The 19,514-nt window shown below is 55.3% G+C and overlaps 3 protein-coding genes across 16 annotated transcripts in view; 2 read left to right on the top strand and 1 right to left on the bottom strand.

Moving 5' to 3' along the window:
- The first annotated feature begins 1,155 nt into the window (after positions 1-1,155).
- Positions 1,156-4,369, top strand: IL32 (interleukin 32). The gene is made up of 6 exons (XM_088017056.1): positions 1,156-1,368; positions 2,580-2,618; positions 2,811-2,877; positions 3,275-3,410; positions 3,714-3,813; positions 4,002-4,369. Exons 2-6 carry the CDS (start codon positions 2,616-2,618, stop codon positions 4,284-4,286), a joined length of 591 nt encoding a protein of 196 aa, XP_087873182.1. The 5' UTR covers positions 1,156-1,368; positions 2,580-2,615; the 3' UTR covers positions 4,287-4,369.
- The window catches only part of ZNF205 (zinc finger protein 205), a 32,805-nt gene continuing 16,700 nt past the window's right edge, over positions 3,410-19,514 (top strand). For 3 of the 13 annotated variants that reach the window (XM_088017303.1, XM_088017302.1, XM_088017306.1), the window contains exons 1-3: positions 3,410-3,541; positions 9,915-11,345; positions 11,455-18,124. The gene's annotated coding sequence lies outside the window, so the exon portion shown is untranslated. Of the gene's footprint in view, positions 3,542-9,911; positions 18,125-19,514 lie in introns of all 13 variants that reach the window. The other 10 variants (XM_088017304.1, XM_088017308.1, XM_088017310.1 and 7 more) reach the window with 10 other exon arrangements.
- On the bottom strand, positions 8,026-11,874 carry ZSCAN10 (zinc finger and SCAN domain containing 10). 2 transcript variants are annotated; one of them, XM_028111763.2, is made up of 5 exons: positions 11,479-11,874; positions 10,990-11,257; positions 10,714-10,778; positions 10,483-10,540; positions 8,026-9,707 (listed from the first exon to the last, which is right to left on the bottom strand). In XM_028111763.2, the coding sequence occupies exons 1-5, from the start codon at positions 11,872-11,874 to the stop codon at positions 8,146-8,148; spliced, it is 2,349 nt and encodes a 782-aa protein (XP_027967564.1). In that variant the 3' UTR covers positions 8,026-8,145. The 2 variants fall into 2 exon arrangements, with proteins under 2 accessions (XP_027967564.1, XP_027967565.1); XM_028111764.2 differs by lacking the exon at positions 10,990-11,257 and having other exon boundaries at positions 11,479-11,776.

Genomic DNA, 19,514 nt, shown 5'->3' on the forward strand with positions numbered 1-19,514 from the left:
TGACCTGATTTGGAGATGGGGTCTTTACAGAGGCAATCAAGGTAATGAGGTCATTGGATGGGTCCTAATCCAATAGGACTGCTGTCCCTATAAAAATGGGAGATTTGAGAACAGACACACATACAAGATTGACTCAGACATGAAGACGGCTGGCTGCGGGCCTGGGAGAGAGGCCCTTCCCCCAAAGCCCTCAGAAGGAACCACTGCTAACACCTTGATTTCTACTTCTGGCCCCAGAAATGGGAGAGAATACATTTCTGTGGTTTAGGCACCCCAGCGGTTGTACTTTGTTGTGCCCGCCCCCAGACACCAATACAGAGGGCAGACAGAGGCTGTGCTGAACTGGGAGGGGCTTTGGCCCCAGAGCGGGGTAAGGGGAGAGCAGGGGGTGAGCCCAGCTGTGTGAGAGGCACACCAGGACCTGGGAGCGCCCCACCCGAACCACCACACACAGGTGCCTGAGTGTTGCAGGACCATGGCATCCCTTGGCCCCAGAAGGGCTCAGGATAGCCTGGTCAGCTGGGCCTAGGCCGACAGCAAGCCACCCTCAACCTCTCCTGAGGGCTTTACCCTGTCCCCTGGCAGACAGACATTGCCTCCAGCCACCCCTGCAGGGGCCCATGGGACCATATGTTCAGGCGCCCCGCCTGGTGGGCCCACCCTAGGGGTCTTGCGGGTCCTGCCACACTGTGGGCCAGGAGGTTCTTGGAACCTTCTCTGGACTTGGGAGCTGGGATACACACCGTTCCAAGTGACCCGGCCAGCATTCCTCGGGACTTCCCCCAACTGGATGACTTCATTTTCCAGAGCTCAGGGATAATCTCAGTCCGCTTTCCCAAGTCTGCACTTTCCCTCTGCCCCTCGCCCGTCTCAGGCTGATGAGGTTGGGAAGAGGCCTGTTTCCAGGCTCTGGGATTCCTACCCACTCCAAGAGTGGGGCAGCCACAGCTAGACCCATGCCCAACCCCTCCCAGGCCCTTCAGTCTCCCTGTCTGTCCTCTGCTTCTGTCTCTGTGTCACACACACACACACACACACACACACACACACACACACAGCCCCACATCCTGCCCCCTCCCCCAACCCCTCCCTCCCCTTCCCCCAACCCCTCCCCCCTCCTTTCTCCTCCCTCCCTCCTCCCTCTTAAAAGAGCGGCTTGCTCTCTGGAGCAGAAACCTCAGCTGCGAGAATATGTGAGAAGGTGATGGCTCAGTGGAGTCCTGGGGAGGGAGCTGCAGCCAAAGGGACTTTCTGTGGGGGTGGCAGGAAGCCTGCTTCTCTGAAGACTCTTCCTTACACCTGTTCCTGCCTACCAGGTCACAGCCCCTGGAGGCCTGAACAACCATGTGCTTCACCCAGGTGTTGAGAGTGAGTGGGGGGGAGGGGAGGGGGATGGGGCGGTGGGCCCCAGATACCATTTCTGCACTGTGGGTCCCCCTTCTCCCACCTGTGCTGGCCCGCGGACCTGCTGATCGCTCCACATGCACCTGACTCTGTCCCATTCTCCTAGACCAGTGGGGGAGCCCCCTGAGGAAGCAGGGGTCTGAGGCAGTCAACAGGGCTCCAGTCTCATAATGAGCCTGAGCTTTCTTGGTCGAATGCTCTGCCATCTCTGTCCTGAAATTCTGAATAATTGTTGACAAACAGCCTCACATTCTGAGTCATTCACTTTATTTTTTACTTTTTTAAGATTTTATTTGTCAGAGGGAGAGAGAGACAGAGAGAGAGAGAGCGCGCGCACTGCACAAGCAGGGGAAATGACAGGCAGAGCAGGCAGAGGGAGAAGCAGACTCCCTGCAGAGCAGGGAGCCCGGCAGGCATGGAGCTCAAGCCCAGGACCCCGGGATCATGACCTGAGCTGAAGGAGCTCAAGCCCAGGACCCCGGGATCATGACCTGAGCTGAAGGCAGACGCTTAACCCACTGAGCCACCCAGGAGTCCCTGAGTCATTCACTTTATAGAGCAGGTCCTTGTGGGGCCAGGTTTCCTGTCTGGGGGTAAATTATGGGGGGCAGCTCTGTGTGTGTGTGTGTCTTTGCGTGTGTCAGCGGTCCTGAGGAACAGGGTGTGCTGTGGGACAAGGGGGTTGCTCTAGGAGTTAGACCCAACATGTCTGTGGGGCAGCTGGAGAGGGCCAGAGGAAGCACAAATCCCAGTAGACCCTGTGTGCCCTGGAAACCAGATGTGGCCCTAAGGTAGAGATGTGGGAGGGAGGCTCTGGTGTACCTCGCACTTCGGGTCAAGCCAAGAGTCTGGGCAGGGGAGATGGGTCTGCAGAGTCAGCAGTCAGGAAGCGTTGCTGGCCACGGGTGTCCCTGCATCTCTCTCACCACCTCAGAGAAGACTGGCCATTGCCAATCCTTCCCTTGGCCAACTGTCAGCCTGGATGGAGAGCTCAGGCATTCGGTAACACGTTCAACCCTGCACTCTCCAGAGCAATGTTCCTAGGTGTGTGTGTGTGTGTGTGTGTGTGTGTGCACGCGTGTGTGCGTGCCCGTGCGCGTACACGAATACAGCAAGTGGGGGGCGGGATGGCAAGGTCACACGAGCCTGAAAAAAATCACTGTTTACCTCCACAGGCAGGCAGAAGTCTGACTGAGGTTTTATGACTCAAAATGGTAAGATCTTCCCGATCGCTTCTCGGCCTTTTGGCTAAGATCAAGTGTAGAAGCTCTTCCCGATGCCTGGTTGGGAGAGTGAGGGGCGTCTGGGTCCTGCTGTGTGGAGCTGGGAATGTCTGGCCCACCTGGGGGCAGCGGTGAGGAGGATCAGGCCTGTCTTTCCCACCGCTGCCTCTCCTCCCCTCACAGCGCCAGATGGTGGACAGTTTCTGTAACAATTCAGGCCTGACAACATCAACCAGAAGAACGAGAGCAGGTGGGTCACTGTGCCCCCCACTCGCCTGCTTTCTACAGTTTGGCTTGGGTGGGTGGTTTCACAATGTTGGTGGTGATGGGGACGATGAAGATGCAGCCCCAGGTTTGCGCATTCCTTCCACTGGACAGATCCTCGCAATAGGCTAATGTCTCAGTTCACACCTGTGTGGCAGGTGTGTGCACAGGTGGGGAATGCAGAGGCCCAGGGAGGCTTAGGAAGGTGTCCAAGTCACTGGGCATATCGATGACAGGGCAGGGATGCCAGACACCTGGTCCCCAGACCCCTGGGCTGGACCCAGCTATGGGGGCCTGGCGAGCGGAGAACAGCCCGGGGCTTAGGGATAAGACTGAGTGTGGGAGATGCTGGAAGGATTAAACAAATGATTTTTCCCCAACAGGAGCAGTTAGCAGTACTGCAGCTGGAGGTGACTTGGGCATTGCTCCTCCTCCACACCTTAGTCCCCAGGGTGATGCTCAGCCACGTTACTGGGTCTGGGCTCCTGGCTCCCTGGTGACTCACCTGGCCCCATGGAGGTGACAGGGGACTGCAGACTACAGCAGGCAGGAGCGCCAGGCCGGTAGCCTCCGCCCCCTCTTCTCCCCAGGACAACTTCAATTAGGCCTTGCTCGAAGCTGGGGATCTGCATTATCAGAACAGCAATCAGGTGCGTGTGAGGCGCCCGCCTCGGCCCTCCTTGCTTCCCTTCCCCACGTGTTCTGTCTTGATTTTGGTGTTGCCATGTATGGACACAGCCCCGCTGAGCTGAGGAGGGGGAAGGGACGCCCCTCGAGACTGGGGAGGTGGCAACTTCCTGGCACCGGCCTCCCCCTCCCCAGCACACCCAGGCAAGGGCCCCCTCACCGCCCTCAGTGCCGCGTCCGTCCGCTGGGCCCCGAGGGCCGGGCTCCGATCGAGGCTGGTCAGGGTCCGCACCGCGTACATGGTTTATGCTGGAAGAGGGGGAGGAAGTCGGAGGGAGAAGTCCGCGTGTGTGGGGACCTGCTGGCGGGAAATCTGTCTCCCAGATTCTCAGAAAGGTTGGGAGGCCTCAGCCCGGGCCAGGACCTGAACGGCCCCCAACCCCGTCCCTGCAGGACTCCACTCCATTACTTCCCGAGGTGTAGCAGGAACTGGGCTCCAGGGTCTGGAGGTCCTCTGTCCTTTCCCTGGAAGACTGGAGTCCTGAGGGCTGCTATCCCAAGGAGTCCTTTTGTAACCGAGCCCTGAGGTCCTTTCAAAGGCTGCTGGGCCGCCTCTGGCAGAAGTGGCAGGCCGCGATGGCTTGGTTGAAGAAGACCCTGGCTGCTGGCATGCAGGCCCTTTGCAAGGTGGTGGAGGCCATCTGGAGTGTGTTTAACGATTTCTGCTCCTTCATGGCACAGGTCCTCAGGAGCGCCATCCAGGCCTAGCGAAACCCCCTGACCGGTATCCTTCCCCAGGTCTGGCCCATCACTGTGGCTATGGTGTCTTAATAAAAGTTGGTCGAACCCAGCGGAATGCCTGTGGTGTCAGGAGCAGGGGGCACCAGTGGATGGGAGGGGACATGTGTCACGTGGACCCGAACTGGGGTCCACCTGACCGCTCTAAATCTGTACGTGGGACACTGGTGTCACAACTGGTCACGGACTTGTGGAGAGGACTGGAAGGCCGATGCCTTGCCTGATGCGTAGTAGAGACTCAGTAAATGGTGCTCCCAGAGCAGCAGGGAGCTCAGGCCTGAGGAGCTTTCAGCCCTCGTTTCTTCTCCTGACCCGGGTCTTCATCCTTCGCTGGGCCACAGAAGCTCCTCGGTCTTCCTTCCAAGATCAGAGGCCTTGGGGTTGGGGCATGGGAGGGGGGGCAGGATGGAGGACGGATGGGGAGGGGGGGTGTACCCCTGCCTGTGCCAGGCAGAGAGGCAGCTTGGGGGGGAGGGCAGGAGTCACGTCTCAGGCCTGTGGCCTGTGGCCTGGTGTGGGTCTGCAAATGCAGGAACTCAGGGGAGGAGGAGAAGGCCAGGGCTGGAAGGGCTCAGGTCAGCTCATCATTTTTCTTTTCTTTCTTTTTTTTTTTTTTTAAGATTTTATTTATTTATTTGAGAGAGAGAGACAGCGAGAGAGGGAACACAAGCAAGGGGAGTGGGAGAGGGAGAAGCAGGCTTCCCGCTGAGCAGGGAGCCCGATGTGGGGCTTGATCCCAGGACTCTGGGATTGTGACCTGAGCCGAAGGCAGATGCTTAACGACTGAGGCACCCAGGCGCCCCTCTTTTTTTGCTGTTTTTGTTTTAAGATTGATTGATTGATTTGCAAGAGAGAGAGAGATAGAGAGAGAGAGAGAGAGAGAGAGAGGTACAGAGAGCGACTCTTTCTCAGACTACCAGTTGGGGGGGACCCAATGCAATGCAGGCCCAACCCATGAGCTCAAGCAAGACCCGATCTGAAACTGAGGCTCAGCTGACTAAGCCGCCAGGCACCCCTCCTCCTTTCCCCCAAGCTCCCCCGCCCCCCACTGACTTCCTGCTTCTGGCAGCCTCACACAGATTTTGCATTGGGAGCGTCCGGCCGCAAATAGCAGCTGCTGAGGTGGAGCTGAGGGGGGTGGTTCCAGGGCCCCGACCTGAGAACAGAGCAGGAAGGAAGGAGGAAATGGGCCTGGGGCAGGGGACCACAGGCACTCCGCTGGGTCTGAGAAGGATGCTGAGGTGAGAGAGGCATGTGCGGAGGGGCTTGGGAGCCAGGAGGCCTCAAGGACTGGGGGCACTTCTGTGAGTCAGCATTCCCCCCTCTCCTGTCGGCCAGCTTCTTCAGACCCTTTTGGATCATAGGAAATAAATTCTTGATTCTTAGAAAAATCGCCTCCCTGGGGGCCACCTCTGAGTCCAGCAGGAGGCGATAATGGCTGAAGCATACCCTGCTAGCAGCTTCTTGGTGGCCCCGATCATCCTCATGGACCCTGCTTGCTAGCAGCCCCTGCCCTACAGGGGACAGTGTTGGGGGGATCTTCCCCTTGGCCATGTCCTCTCTCCCCACTTCCTGTCAGCATTCAGGTTGTCTTAGATCCTTGCCCTGCATTTTCAAGTGACCTTGTGTCAAAATGCCACTTCTTGTGACTTCTGCACTGATTTCCTTTGAGAAAACTCACCTCCTGTGCTGACCATCAGGGGCTTTTATGAACCCATGGCCCCATCAAAGTCACCGTCATCCAGAGCCTAGACAACTTCCAGGCTCTTCTCATTGGTCTCCCTGGTCTTGCCTCTTTCAAGCCAAATCTACCTAGCACCAAGGTCAAAACAATTTCATTGCAAAATGAAGTAACTCCCTGCTTAAAACCCTCCCCTCTTCCCACCATAAATATACTCTGACTGGGGTGCCTGGGTGGCTTGGTGGGTTAAGCGTCTGCCTTCGGCTCAGGTCATGATCCCGGGGTCCTGGGATCGAGCCCCGCATCAGGCTCCCTGCTTGGTGGGGAGTCTGCTTCTCTCTCTCCCACTCCCCCTGCTTGTGTTCCCTCTCTTGCTGTCTCTCTCTCTGTCAAATAAATAAAAATTTTAAAATAAATAAATAAATAAACTCTGACCTTGGCCTCTAAGGCCGTCTCTATCATCAGGTTCCTTTTTTTTTTTTTTTTAAAGATTTTATTTATTTATTTGAGAGAGAGAGAGAAACAGCATGAGAGGGGAAAGGGTCAGAGGGAGAAGCAGGCTCCCCACTGAGCCAGGAGCCTGATGTGGGACTCGATCCCAGGACTCGGGGATCATGACCTGAGCCGAAGGCAGTCGCTTAACCAACTGAGCCACCCAGGCGTCCTGTATCATCAGGTTCCTACAGAGCTCCCTCAGGGACAGTATTCTTCAGCTGCCCGCTCAGCAGCTCAGGGCCTTTGCACATGCTGTTTCCTCTGCCAGGGATGCCCTTCCCCCAGTCCTTCTGTGGTTGCCTCTCCCTTCTGTTTCAGGCCTTGTTCTCCTCAATAGCGCAGCACATTCCCTAGTACACAGTAGGTGCTCAAGAAATAATAAAGCCCCCAAATGCTGTGGGTTCTCCCAACTCCTTACTCTCTTAGTTGACTAAGAAAATTATCTTCTTGAAATTTTCTGCTCTGGGGTCTTCCACAAGTCTAATTTGTTCTGTGACATCCAGTGACTCTCTGTACCCTACCTGATCTTCCTCCCAACCCCCAAAAGCATAGAGCTTCCCCAAGCTCAGAGCTTCCCACTCAGTTGTGCCCAAGAGCCATCTCTACTTTCCCACATTTGTGAGTGGATTTTCCCCAAGTCCCGTGAGCGCTTGTTGACAAGTTCACTTCATGTTCACAAGCATCTGCTAAACAGCAATTACGTGTCAGGTTGGAGGGACAAAAACAACTTAGAAAAAAAAGTGTGGATATAAAAAGCCACAGACAGAAGCAGGAAGAGCATGTGTGTCTTCTGCAGCTGAGGGGGCCTGTTTTCTTTCCTGTGGTCTTAACAGAAGTCACATGATTTTAAATCTGTCTATTAGTTGGGAAAAAAACAATCTGTCTTCCAGAGTAGAGAAGAGGCCAAAATTGCCTGGTAGGTAGAAGGTGTGGAAATCAGCCAAACCAGCTTTGGGTTTACAGGATTATGGGTCATTAAGGGGTCTCGAGCCCACAATCCAACTTGGCCATCAAGCAGGTTTCATTTCATCTGCTAGCATCTTCAAGTTGAACTAGTTACCTACATTCCAAAAACAAGGTTTCCCATAAGAACCCAGAATCTGGGAATTTAAATTTTATTCCATTTTAATTAATTCAAACAGCCACATATGGCCAGAGGATACTGTATTGGACAGCAGAGATTAGGGGCAGACTCCAGAGAAGGAAAAATTCCAGGGTGGCATTCCGTGGCCTTACAGCTGGCTCCGATAGTTGGCACCCCTCTGCCACCCCCCCAACTCTAGGCCTTTCCGGGGTGTATGTGTGTGGGCGGGGCTCTCTCTGGACCTGCTCCTATCTAGAGTACTGTGGAAGGAGCTGGGGTAGGGAAGGGAAAAGGCATCCCTGTCACAGTGCTGAGGGTAACAGCGTTTGGGTGGATCTCAAAAAAATTAGAAGAGTGGTTTTTCAAGCAGGCCATTTTACTTTAGGTACTTTGAAATATACCCCTGAGGCCAGGGAGATGCCTGGGGCGGCGCGGGGGTGGGGGGCGGGCGTACTAACACGCAGGGTTGGTGGAGCCAGCGGGAGGCCAGTGGAGTGGGGGACCGCGACGTCCTCTGCAGGCCACCGGGGAGAGGCGCGCAGGGCAGGCCCGGCGGAACCCAGGTGAGGCTAGTACAGGGTCTCGCGGGCGTGGGTTCTCAGGTGCCGCAGCAGGTGCGAGTTGCGGCTGAAGCTGCGGCCACACTGTGCGCACGAGTAGGGCCTGGCCCCGGTGTGCACCAGCATGTGGCGCAGCAGATTACAGCTGCGGCTGAAGCTCTTGCCGCACTCCCGGCACTCCTGGGGGGGCTCGGCCTGCCGGGACGCCGCCTCGTTCCCGGCCCCCGCGTGGGTGGCCAGGTGCCGCTGCAGGTGCGCGTTGCGCCGGAAGCTGCGGCCGCACGTCGGGCAGCTGTAGGGCCGCTCGCCAGTGTGGCTGCGGCGGTGGCGGGCCAGGTTGGAGCTGTTGCGGAAGCGGTAGCCGCAGGTGTCGCAGGCGTGGGGCTTCTCCCCGGTGTGGATGCGCTGGTGGCGCGCCAGGTGGGCGCTCTGGCTGAAGCCTTCACCGCACTCGCTGCAGCGGCAGGGCTTCTCGCCCGTGTGGCTGCGCCGGTGGCGGGCAAGGTCCTGTGTCTGGCTGAAGGTCTTGCCGCACTGGGTGCAATGGTGGGGCCTCGGGCCGCCGTGGGTCAGGAGGTGGCGGGCGAGACCCGCCCGGCGCACGAAGCGCTTGCCGCAGTGCGGGCAGCTGTAGGGCTTCTCGCCCGTGTGTACCCGCTGGTGGCAGACCAGCTGGGAGCTCTGGCTGAAGCTGCGGCCGCAGACCTGGCAGGAGAAGGGCCGCTCGCCCGTGTGCACGCGCCGGTGGGCCCCCAGGTGCTCGCTGCGCCGGAATGCCTTGCCACAGTCACCGCACACGTAAGGCCTGCGCTCGGGGCCTGGGCGCAGGCTGCCCGAGCACTCAGAGCACTGGTGGCCCTTGTCCTTGGCGTGGATCCGCAGGTGGCGCTTGAGGCTGGAGCGGCGCTGGAAGGTTTGGCCACAGTGAGAGCACAGGACCACGGCCAGCTCGCGTGCTTCGCTCTTGGTCTCAGGGACGCACGGGGACTTTTGGTCCTGGGCGTGCGCCAGCAGGTGCTGCATGAGGTTGGCCCGGCGCTGGAAGCCCTGACCGCACTCGGCACACAGAAAGGCGGGCTCAGAGGAGTGAGTCTGAAGGTGTTTGTTCAGATGTGAGCTCTGGCGGAAGCGGTGGCCGCAGAGGTGGCAGGCATGTGGCCGCTCGTCCGTGTGCGTGCGCATGTGCAGCTTGAGGATGGAACTCCGGCCGAAGCTCTTCCCGCAGCACTGGCAGGGAAAGGCCCGAGCGCCGGGGTGAGACCGCAGCTGGTGGGCCTCCAGGCAGGCCAGCTCTCGGAAGCTCACCCCGCAGTCTGTGCAGATGAATTCCATCCCTGGCTCCGACCTGGGCATCTCCCCTGCCACTTTGACCTCCAGAATATCACTCCTGCCGGGAGGGGACCCTCCTTCACCAGAGCCACTCACTTCTGGGCCCGGCCCCAGCACCTGAAGGTGGGGCTCTTCTGCCACCCCAGCACCATCTGCCCCAGACTCTGTGGAGACGGCAGCAGTCCAGGCCACCCCTTTGGGCTCCTCTTTAAACTCCTCATCTGCGGTTCTGTTTTCAAATCCTGGGAAAGAAGCAGAAAAGAGGGATGGGCAGGCGTATTCTTAGAGGCTCCCAGGAATCGCCCAGAACCTCAACGCCTCAAAGCAGAAAGAAACCCGGGGTTCCTGCAAAGCTGGTGGGTGGGTAGAGAGGGAGGGTAAAAACCAGACAACATAGAATTTACCACAGTAACAGCTTTCCTTTTTTTTTTTTTTTAATTTTTAAGTAGGTTCCATGCCCAGTGTGGAGCCCAAACTGGGCCTTGAACTCACAAACCTGAGATCAAGACCTGAGCTGAAATCAAGAGTTGAAAGCTTAACCTGCTGAGCCAGCCAGGTACCCCAATGACTACCCATCTTAAAAGCTCAAAGTTAATGGGGTTGATGATTAGATCAGACTCAATGAGCCTTTAAAATAAATGAATGAATGGCTGAACAAAGGAAGAAAGGAATGAATCCTCATCAAGATAGCCCATTTTTATATATTTTTAAGATTTTATTTCTTTATTTGAGAGAGAGAGAGATCGCCCAAGTGCATGTGCATGCGCTAGTAGGAGGAGGGCAGAAGGAGAAGCAGACTCCCCCATGAGCAGGGAGCCTGAGGCGGGGCTTGATCCGGGGACCCTGGGATCATGACCTGAGCGGAAGGCAGACGCTTAAACGACTGAACCACCCAGCTGACCCCACATAGCCCACTTTTAGCCAAAGAGGCCAAAAGTCAGGTAGGATCTGAGCCTCAGGGACCATTCTTGAAACACAAAGAGCCTTCAGTGTTAATAAGCGGGAAGGGCCTCTTACCCAGAGGGTGCGTGGGCCAAGCCTTCTTTGCTGGGACATCTTCAAAGGTCAGGGATTCCTGTAACAAAAGGAAGGACAGAGACCCTCAGTGAGAGAGGGTCCCCCTATGTCCTGAGGGGGATGATGAGCTTTTAAGGTTTAAGTGAAGGAAGACATGAATTCACTACAATTGCAGAGGCCGAGAACATCCAGGGCAGAACATTCTGGAATGAGGGTACTAGTCCAGCTCACCAGCACAGCTGCCAGCTCCTGATCTCGGGAGTTTTCCTCCAGCCATAGGACAGGGCCCTGGGGGACTGAGAGCACGGGGCGGGGGAGAGAGCTGTTAGAAGCCAGACTTACCCTCCACGTAGCTACAGGGAGTACACCCATTGCCGGGGCCCCAAGAGAGACATTGGCTCTCTCCCATCCCTGTCAAAGAGGGAGGCTGCCTACTTCTCACCCCACCCTCCACCCTCACATACCGTGCCTCCCAGCTCCCACCTTCCCGGGGTACCAACTCCTCACCAGTCTCTTGCAGGGCCTGGAACGTCCTCTTGGGACCTGGGCTCAGTGGCTGCTTTGCACTTGGCGGATGTCTCCAGGTCTCCAGCTCAGCGGGCTTGGAAGGCCCTGGCTGGGATGGCAGGGGTTCCTTCGGTGCCTCCAGGGCTGGAGGTCCTTCTGAGGGCAGTTCCTTTTTGGGGCTGTGACTGGAGACCTGGGAAGAGCCCCCCTGTTCCTCCAAAGTGATGTCTGCCCGGGGACAATTCTTACCAGTATTAAAACTAAAATCCTGTTCAAAATACATCTATGTTAGGCAACGGACAGGACGGGGCGATAGTCCAAGGGAAACGCGACCAAGGAAACGCGACCAAGGAAAGGTGAGAGTCGGCGGAGTTAGGAGGTTAAAAAGGAAATTATTGCAGGGAGGGAAATGGAGTGATTTCTTCATGGGGCACTGAAGTCCCTGTCTCCCTACCTGCTGTCCAGCCCACCTGGCCACCACCCTCTTACCAGGGGCCCCACGGCGCTGGACTCCCTCTGGATGCCCTCCAGCAGCAGCACCACCTCCTCGCCGTCCCTGAGCTGCTGGCCCTGCAGCCGAGCCAGGAGGTGGGGGGGCAGCACGCTCAGGAACTGCTCCAGCACCAGCAGCTCCAGGATCTGCTTCTTGGTGTGCATAGCTGGCCTCAGCCAGTGGTTGCAGAGCTCCCGAAGCCGGCTCAGGGACGCCCTCGGCCCCATGTCCTCCTGATATTGGAAGCATCTGAAGAGCTGGTGAGCCACCTCGGGCCGGGGCCTGGCCTGTGCATGCCTGATGTCCTCCTGACCAGGAGCCTCCTCTTCCTCCAGTTTGACTGCTCCAAGCTGCTCTGGCTCTTGGGCAGCCGGGACGGGCTCTTCAAGCATCCTTCAGCCTGGGGGGTGGCTCGCTGCAGCAGGTCCCACTCTTGGGTCTCTCCCTCTCTGCTCCCACACCTGTGGTGTTAAGAAATGCCTAAGATGTGGCCTCCAGAGGAAGCACTTCTCTCACTGGTCATGGGTAAGGTCTCAGAGAGCAGGACAGCCCATGGCCCCAGCCTGACCAAAACACTAAAAGGCAGAGAAAACTGATAGTTCTGTCTTTTCGTCCCTTCCTGCAGCATTTAGAACTTCACCCCAGGGATCAAAATTGGCATTCCTGAGACAGGACGGCTGTTTCCCTGCCTCTTGATACTGTGCCGTGGGGAGTGTGCGGCATCACCAAAGATGCGCGTTGCCATAAATATTTCATGGCAATGCAATCCAGCTCTGCTTTATTTTTTTTTAAAGATTTTATTTATTTATTTGACAGAGAGACAGAACACAAGTAGGCAGAGTGGCAGGCAGAGACGGAGGGAGAAGCAGGCTCCCCACTGAGCAGGGAGCCCGATGCGGGGCTCGATCCCAGGACCCTGTCATGACCTGAGCCGAAGGCAGACGCTTAACTGACTGAGCCACCCAGGCGCCCCAATCCAGCTCTACTTTAGACCCAACTTTGCATTGCAAGGACTAAGAACAGGTGGGGGTGGGGGTGTGGTGGATAAGAGTGATGGTGTTTAAGGTACAAACTTGTAACCAGGAGTAAATAATCCACAGAGATCTAATGCACAATATAATGAACACAGGCAATAATAGCGTACTATAATTATGTAATGTGATAAATATCACTCCACTGGCAATCATGTTACAACATATGAATGTACCAAAGTAACATGCTGTACACCTTTAAGGTATACAATGTTACATGTAAAATTTATTCAATAAAAAAAAAAAAGAACGGGAGCCTCCGTGGTGCAGTCGGTGGGGTGCCTGACTCTCAGTTTCAGCTCAGGTCATGGTCTTTAGGTGGTGGAACGGAACCCTGGGTGGGGCTCAGCGCTTGTCCCAGAGTCAGCTTGGGATTCTCTCTCCCTCTCCCTCTCCCTCTCCCACTTGTGCTCTTTCTCTCTTTAGAATAAATAAATAAATAAATCTTAAGAACAAACAAGTGAAATGATCCCTCAAAGAAACAGTGGAACAAATTGCAAATGCACAATATTCCGGCAAACAACGGGCCCAGTTTCTTCGGTGTTATTTTAACAAGCGCCTGTAGGGGGAGCATTGCCCTAGAGGAAACTAACAGCCACACAAGCAAATGAATGAACTTTGATTGGAGCCGGATGTTTTTATTTTATTTTAAAAAATATTTTATTTAGGGTCCCTGGGTGGCTCAGTTGGTTAAGCGACTGCCTTCGGCTCAGGTCATGATCCTGGAGTCCCGGGATCGAGTCCCGCATTGGGCTTCCTGCTCAGCAGGGAGTCTGCTTCTCCCTCTGACCCTACCCCCTCTCATGTGCTCTCTCTCTCTCTCTCTCAAATAAATAAATAAAATCTTTAAAAAAATATTTTATTTAGGGGTGCCTGAGTGATTTAGCTGGTTAAGTGTTTGCCTTCAGCTCAGGTCATGATCCCAGGGTGCTGGGATTGAGCCCCCCCCCAGCTCCCTGTTCAGTGGGGAGCCTGCTTCTCTTTCTCCCTCTCAAATAAATAAATAAATAAAATCTTTTTTAAAAATTAAAAAATGTTATTTGTTTGAGAGAGAGAGAGAGAGAGAGAGAGCATGAGCGGGGGGAGGGGCAGAGGGAGCTCTAACTGAGCCACTCAGGTGCCCCCTTTGTGCTGTTCTTTCAGTGTCTCTGAAAAATTGACAATTTTGAAGATAATAGGTGTGCATGTGTCGGCAAGGGTGGGGGGAGCTCATGCATGTGATTTCTCCTTGACCAGACATTCTGACTCTCACTTTATGGCTCTGGAGGTGGTTCTCAGTAGTCAAGGCCAAGGCCACCCAGGTAGTCAGTGCAGGGCTGAGCACCCACCTGGTGTTCCAATCTCATTTCCCAGGGTTCCACCAGAGACAGAGGCCAGGATGAGCCAGAGAGTGGGGAGAGGTGGGTGGGTCTCCAGATGAGAGACCAAGACTAAGGCTTACAACTGGCAGCAATTTGTGACAGATACGTTCCCAAGGCCGACCAAAGTGGCTCTGCCCACTTCAGAGGCCTCTAGTGGGTACACTCTTGGGAGCTGGGTGATGGGCAGGAGAGGCCATTGTTTCTCTTTCTTTCCTATTTCTTTCTTTCTTTTTTTTTTTTTTTTAATTCTGGATTCTTCCTGGGTCTACCTCTCTGGAAAGTATCCACCCCCAAGTAGCAATAAAAAGCTTTAACTGGCCACCAGGGGGCAACGGTTTCACACACAGAGGACCTCCCAAGCTCACTTCCCAAGTGCGTACCAGCCCCTCTCCTGCCAGAGAGTTAAGGGGCTACTCACTCTTTCCTGTGGGGCCGCCCAGATCTACCAACAGGGAGATGCCCCAAGTTCAGCCTCACCCAGAGGACTCAGTTCAGTCCTTCAGCACAACTCAGAGGGCTTTCATCGTCCTGACTAGGCCAGCACTTTTGCTCCAGAGTTTTGAGGCACATTTATATTTTAATTTGGGCCAAAATTACTTTATGGAAACAAAAACCCAAGCTCCAACATTTGTCTGCCCTCCCTGCTCTCTGACCTCAAGGCTACAAATGAGCTTCTCCCCAGTCTGTCCCCTGACCCACACCCCATGGACATCCCAAGCACGGGCAAGGGAAAAATGGCTCTCGCATCACTCTGCACCACATAAAGGGAGTAGAGCAGTGCTGGGCACCTGGACGACAGCACGTGGTGGGCGTGCAGGAGTGTTAGCAATCGCAGTTCTCGTTCTTACTTAGCAACAACACAAATGACCACAGCTAACAGTTGGTCCCATCACTGACCCATTTTACAGCTGAGGACAACAAGGCTCAGAGGTACAGACACTTGCCAAGGAGGTAACCCAGCCTTGGCAATGCCGCCAGGGAGAAGTCAGCCTGGCCAAGAGCTTTGGGCAGTTTATTGAGACCCCCTTGTTGCGGAGCTAGGGGGCTCCCTGAGGCTCCTGTTCAGTTGGGGGGAATGAGGTGTGGCAGAACAGAGGAAAGTGGGTTTTAAACCTGGCTGGTCACTTCCCACCTGAGGAGGAGGATTGATGGGGATGCTGAAGACCCAGGCTTCCATCCTGGACACCTGACCAGGCCGGCGCTCATCTCTCCAGCCAGCCTCCCCCTTCCTGCTTCTCCCCAGTCTCCCGCCCAGCCGCCCAGCTGCCCAGCCGCGGAGCCAACATTCTTTCCCGCATTTGGCATCTGACCCCACATGGGGCACTTTCCACCCCTTGGCGGCTCTCTGCAGGGACTCCACCACTCACCAGCAACCTGTCTCTCCCTGTCCACTGTCGTGCTGTGCCACAACCATGGTTGAGTGTCTCTCTCCCCTTGGCAAGTAGGAACTGTGTCTTGTTCAAAATGGTTCCCCTAGCTCTTGAAGGGGCTTCAGTGTTTGTTAGTAGAAATAACAAAATGAGAATGATAATGCCTACCTGGAAGGTGTGCTTACTGAGGAATGCATGCAAAAATGTCTGGTGCAGAAAAGCTCTCTGATAAGTGTTCAGGAAAATGGGCTTTTGTTTCACTGTTTTGGCAGCATGAGCAAAATAATAGAACCAATCACGGGTAATCAGTCACCTTGTAATAATAGCTGGTAGGTATTGAGTGCTAGTATGTATGGGCTCTCTGCTCAGGGTTGCTTAATCCCACCCCAGCCCACGTGGTAAATTATAATTTCTCCACTTGACAAGGGTAAAGACCACGCTCCGGGAGGATGGGTGACTTGCTCAAGGTCACACCAGGTGGAGCCAAGATTTTTTTTAAGGTAAAAACACTGATCTTGACCACTATGCAAAAAAGCTCAGAAACAGAAAAGAACCCAATTTCTCTCCCTCCCTGTGCAATTTGCCTAGTTTTAGCCAGAATATCCCAGCGCGAATCGGAGGAAAAAAAATGAGATTCCAAAGTCTAGCCCTTGGGCCTAGACACACACAGGGGTGCCCGGAACCTCCAGGTGAGGTCTTGCCAAAAGGTTTGAAAGAGATGGAATTTAAGGGAAGTTGGCCTAAGAGTCTCTCCCTGCCCCCTCAGTCTTCAGGACAAAAGCTCCGTTCATATGCACATCTGTGGGGGGTGGGAGGCTCTTCAGCCACCCTATCTGGAGCCCAGAGAGGTGGGGAGGCAATGGCTGGACCTGCCCAGGGTGGAGGTGCTGCCACAAGACCCACGCAGACAGCAGGAGAGCCCAGAGCCAGGATCCTCAGCCAGGAACCCTCCCTTTCTCCCTGGACATGGCTGGCAGGAGATTGGCTGGCTTGTTTCTGTTGGCCAGGCTCCCTTCCCGGTGCTGGGGTGAGTCGGTGAGGCCGGCCGGTCCACCTGGGGACACATGGAGCCTGCCTTACCCTCCCCAGTGGGTGCAGCAAGCCCATGCTACAGGAAGTCCCACCAGCCTCCTTGATGACCCCATAGCTACAGGTCCGCAGAGCTGGCTGGCACTGGGCTCCCAGCATAGACGACCCACATCCTCCCAAGACTTCTTTCCAGCTTCCTAATCCCCCATCCCATCGCTGAGGCCCGGGTCCCCCTTTTCCCTCTGAGCTGCTAGGAACTCCTTAGGTCTGTCCTGGCAGCCTTCACCCCAGGCTTCCCTGCAACTCACCACTCGGGGTCCCCACTCCAGAGATGGAAGTGCTAGGGGTTCTTTGAGGGCCCCAGGGCCAGAGTCAGCCTCGACCAGACTGGGAAAGGACTCCGGGAAAACTGAACAGGAAGTTCCCTGCTCTAGTCCCATCCAGGTAATGAGGGGGCTTCCTCGAGTTAACCCTTAACCTCCCAGTTTGGGAGTGGGGTGGGGGAGAGGGCGGGGCCAGAGAAATGAGGGCAAAGTGGCTAAGCCAGACTCCAGCCTGGGACCGAGAATGAGAGTCTAACTACCCCTCCAGGTAAGAACTGCTCCCCTCCTAATCAGGACTGTTCCTGTTCTCCTTGTGGGGAGGGGGTCTGTCAGCCGTACTTTCTGGGGGGACCGGAGCTGCCATTTTAAAAGGCCTATTGTGCGCTGGGCTCTTTGCTAGCATTTCATTCATGTGACAGATCTCTGCCAAGGGCCTGCTATGTGCCAGGCACAGTTGCAGGTACTGAGGTGAACAGGAGCAGGCCCCGACCTCAGACGGCTTACACGCAGGCGTGCTGGAGCTGTCCCGGGGTAAGAAAACAACATGACCACGTGACGGGGGAAGAAAGCGCGCCATCAACACCACCTAAGATCTTCCCAAGAATCTTGCCTGGTGGCTTTTGTCCCAGCTTTCCCAAAGAGGAAGCAGGGACTTCCGGGAGGGGATGTGACCTCCCCACTGGCCTTGAGCCCGACTCTACCTCTAAAGTCAAGCCTTTCCCTTTGCTCTGAGGTGTCTTTTTGGGTCGTGCCCTTGGCTGGCCGCAGCCCGTAGGGCGCTTTCCTCGGGAGAAACTGCGGTTCAGAGCCCGCGGGCACTCTCGTGGCACCACCTGTTCCGGGCACCCGGGACACCTGCTCGGTGGCCGGAGGCTCGGCATTGGCCGCCTCTCGGCCTAGGCCCGTTGATCGGTCGGGGCCAGACCCTGCGCTCGCTCTGGCTCTTCTGCCGGGTCCTTGTCTCCCTGTACGTGGTACCTGGGCTTATCTTGTTCCTTTATTTTCATTGTCTAGTGTGGGCCTCCCTGGACCGCAAGCTCCCTGTGGACAGCGGTGTTTCCCTTGTCTGCGCCGCATCCTCCACACCTAGCTCAGAGCTGACATGTGTCAAGACGGACGGAACGGCTTAGGAGCCGGCCCGCGAGGCCCACCGCCCTCAGAGGTGTGCCGCGCGCCCAGCGCCCAGAGCTCAGCGGCAGCGGCTGCGAAACCCCACCTACCCGACGGGCTTGGTCACCAGACCCCGAGGCGGGGCCTGGAAACCCCCTCCCCTGGGCGGGGCCCGGCAACCTCCTCTTCTGGGCGGAGCCTGGGACCTCCACCCCTCGGGCGGCGGTACCTCCCGCACGCGCAGGTCTGGATTCCTCCCCGCAGCCCCCGCCCCCAAGGCTGACCGGCTCCCCGGGGGCTGTGACCTTGTGGAGGACGTGGCCACGTCTGAGCCCTGGGAGGGGGGACGGCTGCGCTGCGGGCCACGGGGCCTGTACGGCTACGGTGGAGGGGACCTGCTGGAACGTGCGCTCTCCGGGTAAGGATCGGAGTCCGCAGTGAGGGCCTGGGGGAGCTGGCTGAGAGCGCGGCGGGAAGGCTCGGGGTTCCGCTGTTAGCACTGATTTCCAGGCCTTTGACTCAGAAGTGATATCTTTTCTGGAAAAGTGTCAGAAAAGCAGAGACCGGCTTGGCCAAACCACCAGAAACAGCATCCAGGCAGAAGGGCTTGGCGCCCGCATTGAAACAAAACTAACACTAGCTTTTGGTCTCCTTCATTCCTAAACCTCTGCCCGGGCTTTGCTTGGCCAAAAACCCTGCTCCTGGCCCACCGCCTGCGTGCACCCCTCATTCATGTCTCTCTGCCCCGGGAACCCAGTGCTGCGCTGGACAAGTGCTGCCCCCGTGAGGCTTAATCTGGGCAGCCAGGTCACCAAACCTGGGATTTCTTTCTTTCTTTTTTTTTTTTTTTTTAAGATTTTATTTATTTATTTGAGAGAGAAAGAGCACAAGCAGGGAGCCCAACTTGGGGCTGAATCCCAGAACCCTGGGATCCTGACCTGAGCCGAAGGCAGGGGCTTAACCAACTGAGCCACCCAGGTGCCCCTGGGGATTCCTTTTGACTTCTTTTTTTTTTAATTTTTATTGTTATGTTAATCACCATATATTACGTCATTAGTTTTTGATGTAGTGTTCCATGATTCATTGTTTGTTCATAACACCCAGTGCTCCATGCAGAATGTGCCCTCTTTAATACCCATCACCAGGCTAACCCATCCCCGTACCCTTTTGACTTCTATTAACTAAACTGACTTTGCAGAGAAAGGCTTAATGAACAGTTATGTCCCTTCCAATTCTTCCTGATCTTTGTAAATACACTCCCCTCTCCCAGCGGTACCCGCTAAAGATGAAAATTCTTGTGAAGTTGCTGGATTGTTACTTATTTCCACAAGTGATAAACACACCTCCAAAGGAGAGACTTTTAATAATAATCTACCTATTTGGGGTATATTTCAATACCTCCTAAAATTATTTTTGAAAATGCACACAAACTATTCTAGATGTTACCTTACAATTTTTTTTTTTGAAGTATCTGGTGTCAAAAAAAAAAAAACAAAAGCAAGAAATCTATTTTTGTTTTTGTTTTCTGATTTAATAATTCTTTAATTTTTGTAAAGATTTTATTTATTTATTTGACAGAGAGAGAATGTGAGAGAGAGAGAGAGAGTGTGTGCACAAGCAGGGGGACTGGCAGGCAGAGCCCCTAAAATAAAAAACTTAATTTAAAAAAAAGAATTATTAGGGATGCCTGGGTGGCTCAGTTGGTTGAGCGACTGCCTTCGGCTCAGGTCATGATCCCGGAATGCTGGGATGGAGTCCCACATCAGGCGCTCTGCTCAGCGGGGAGTCTGCTGCTTCCTCTGACCCTA

The sequence above is a fragment of the Eumetopias jubatus genome, unplaced genomic scaffold (genome assembly GCF_037043125.1).
Source record: "Eumetopias jubatus isolate StellerSeaLion01/CBP00866 unplaced genomic scaffold, mEumJub1_p1.0 scaffold_12, whole genome shotgun sequence".
In the NCBI taxonomy this organism is placed as follows: domain Eukaryota; kingdom Metazoa; phylum Chordata; class Mammalia; order Carnivora; family Otariidae; genus Eumetopias; species Eumetopias jubatus.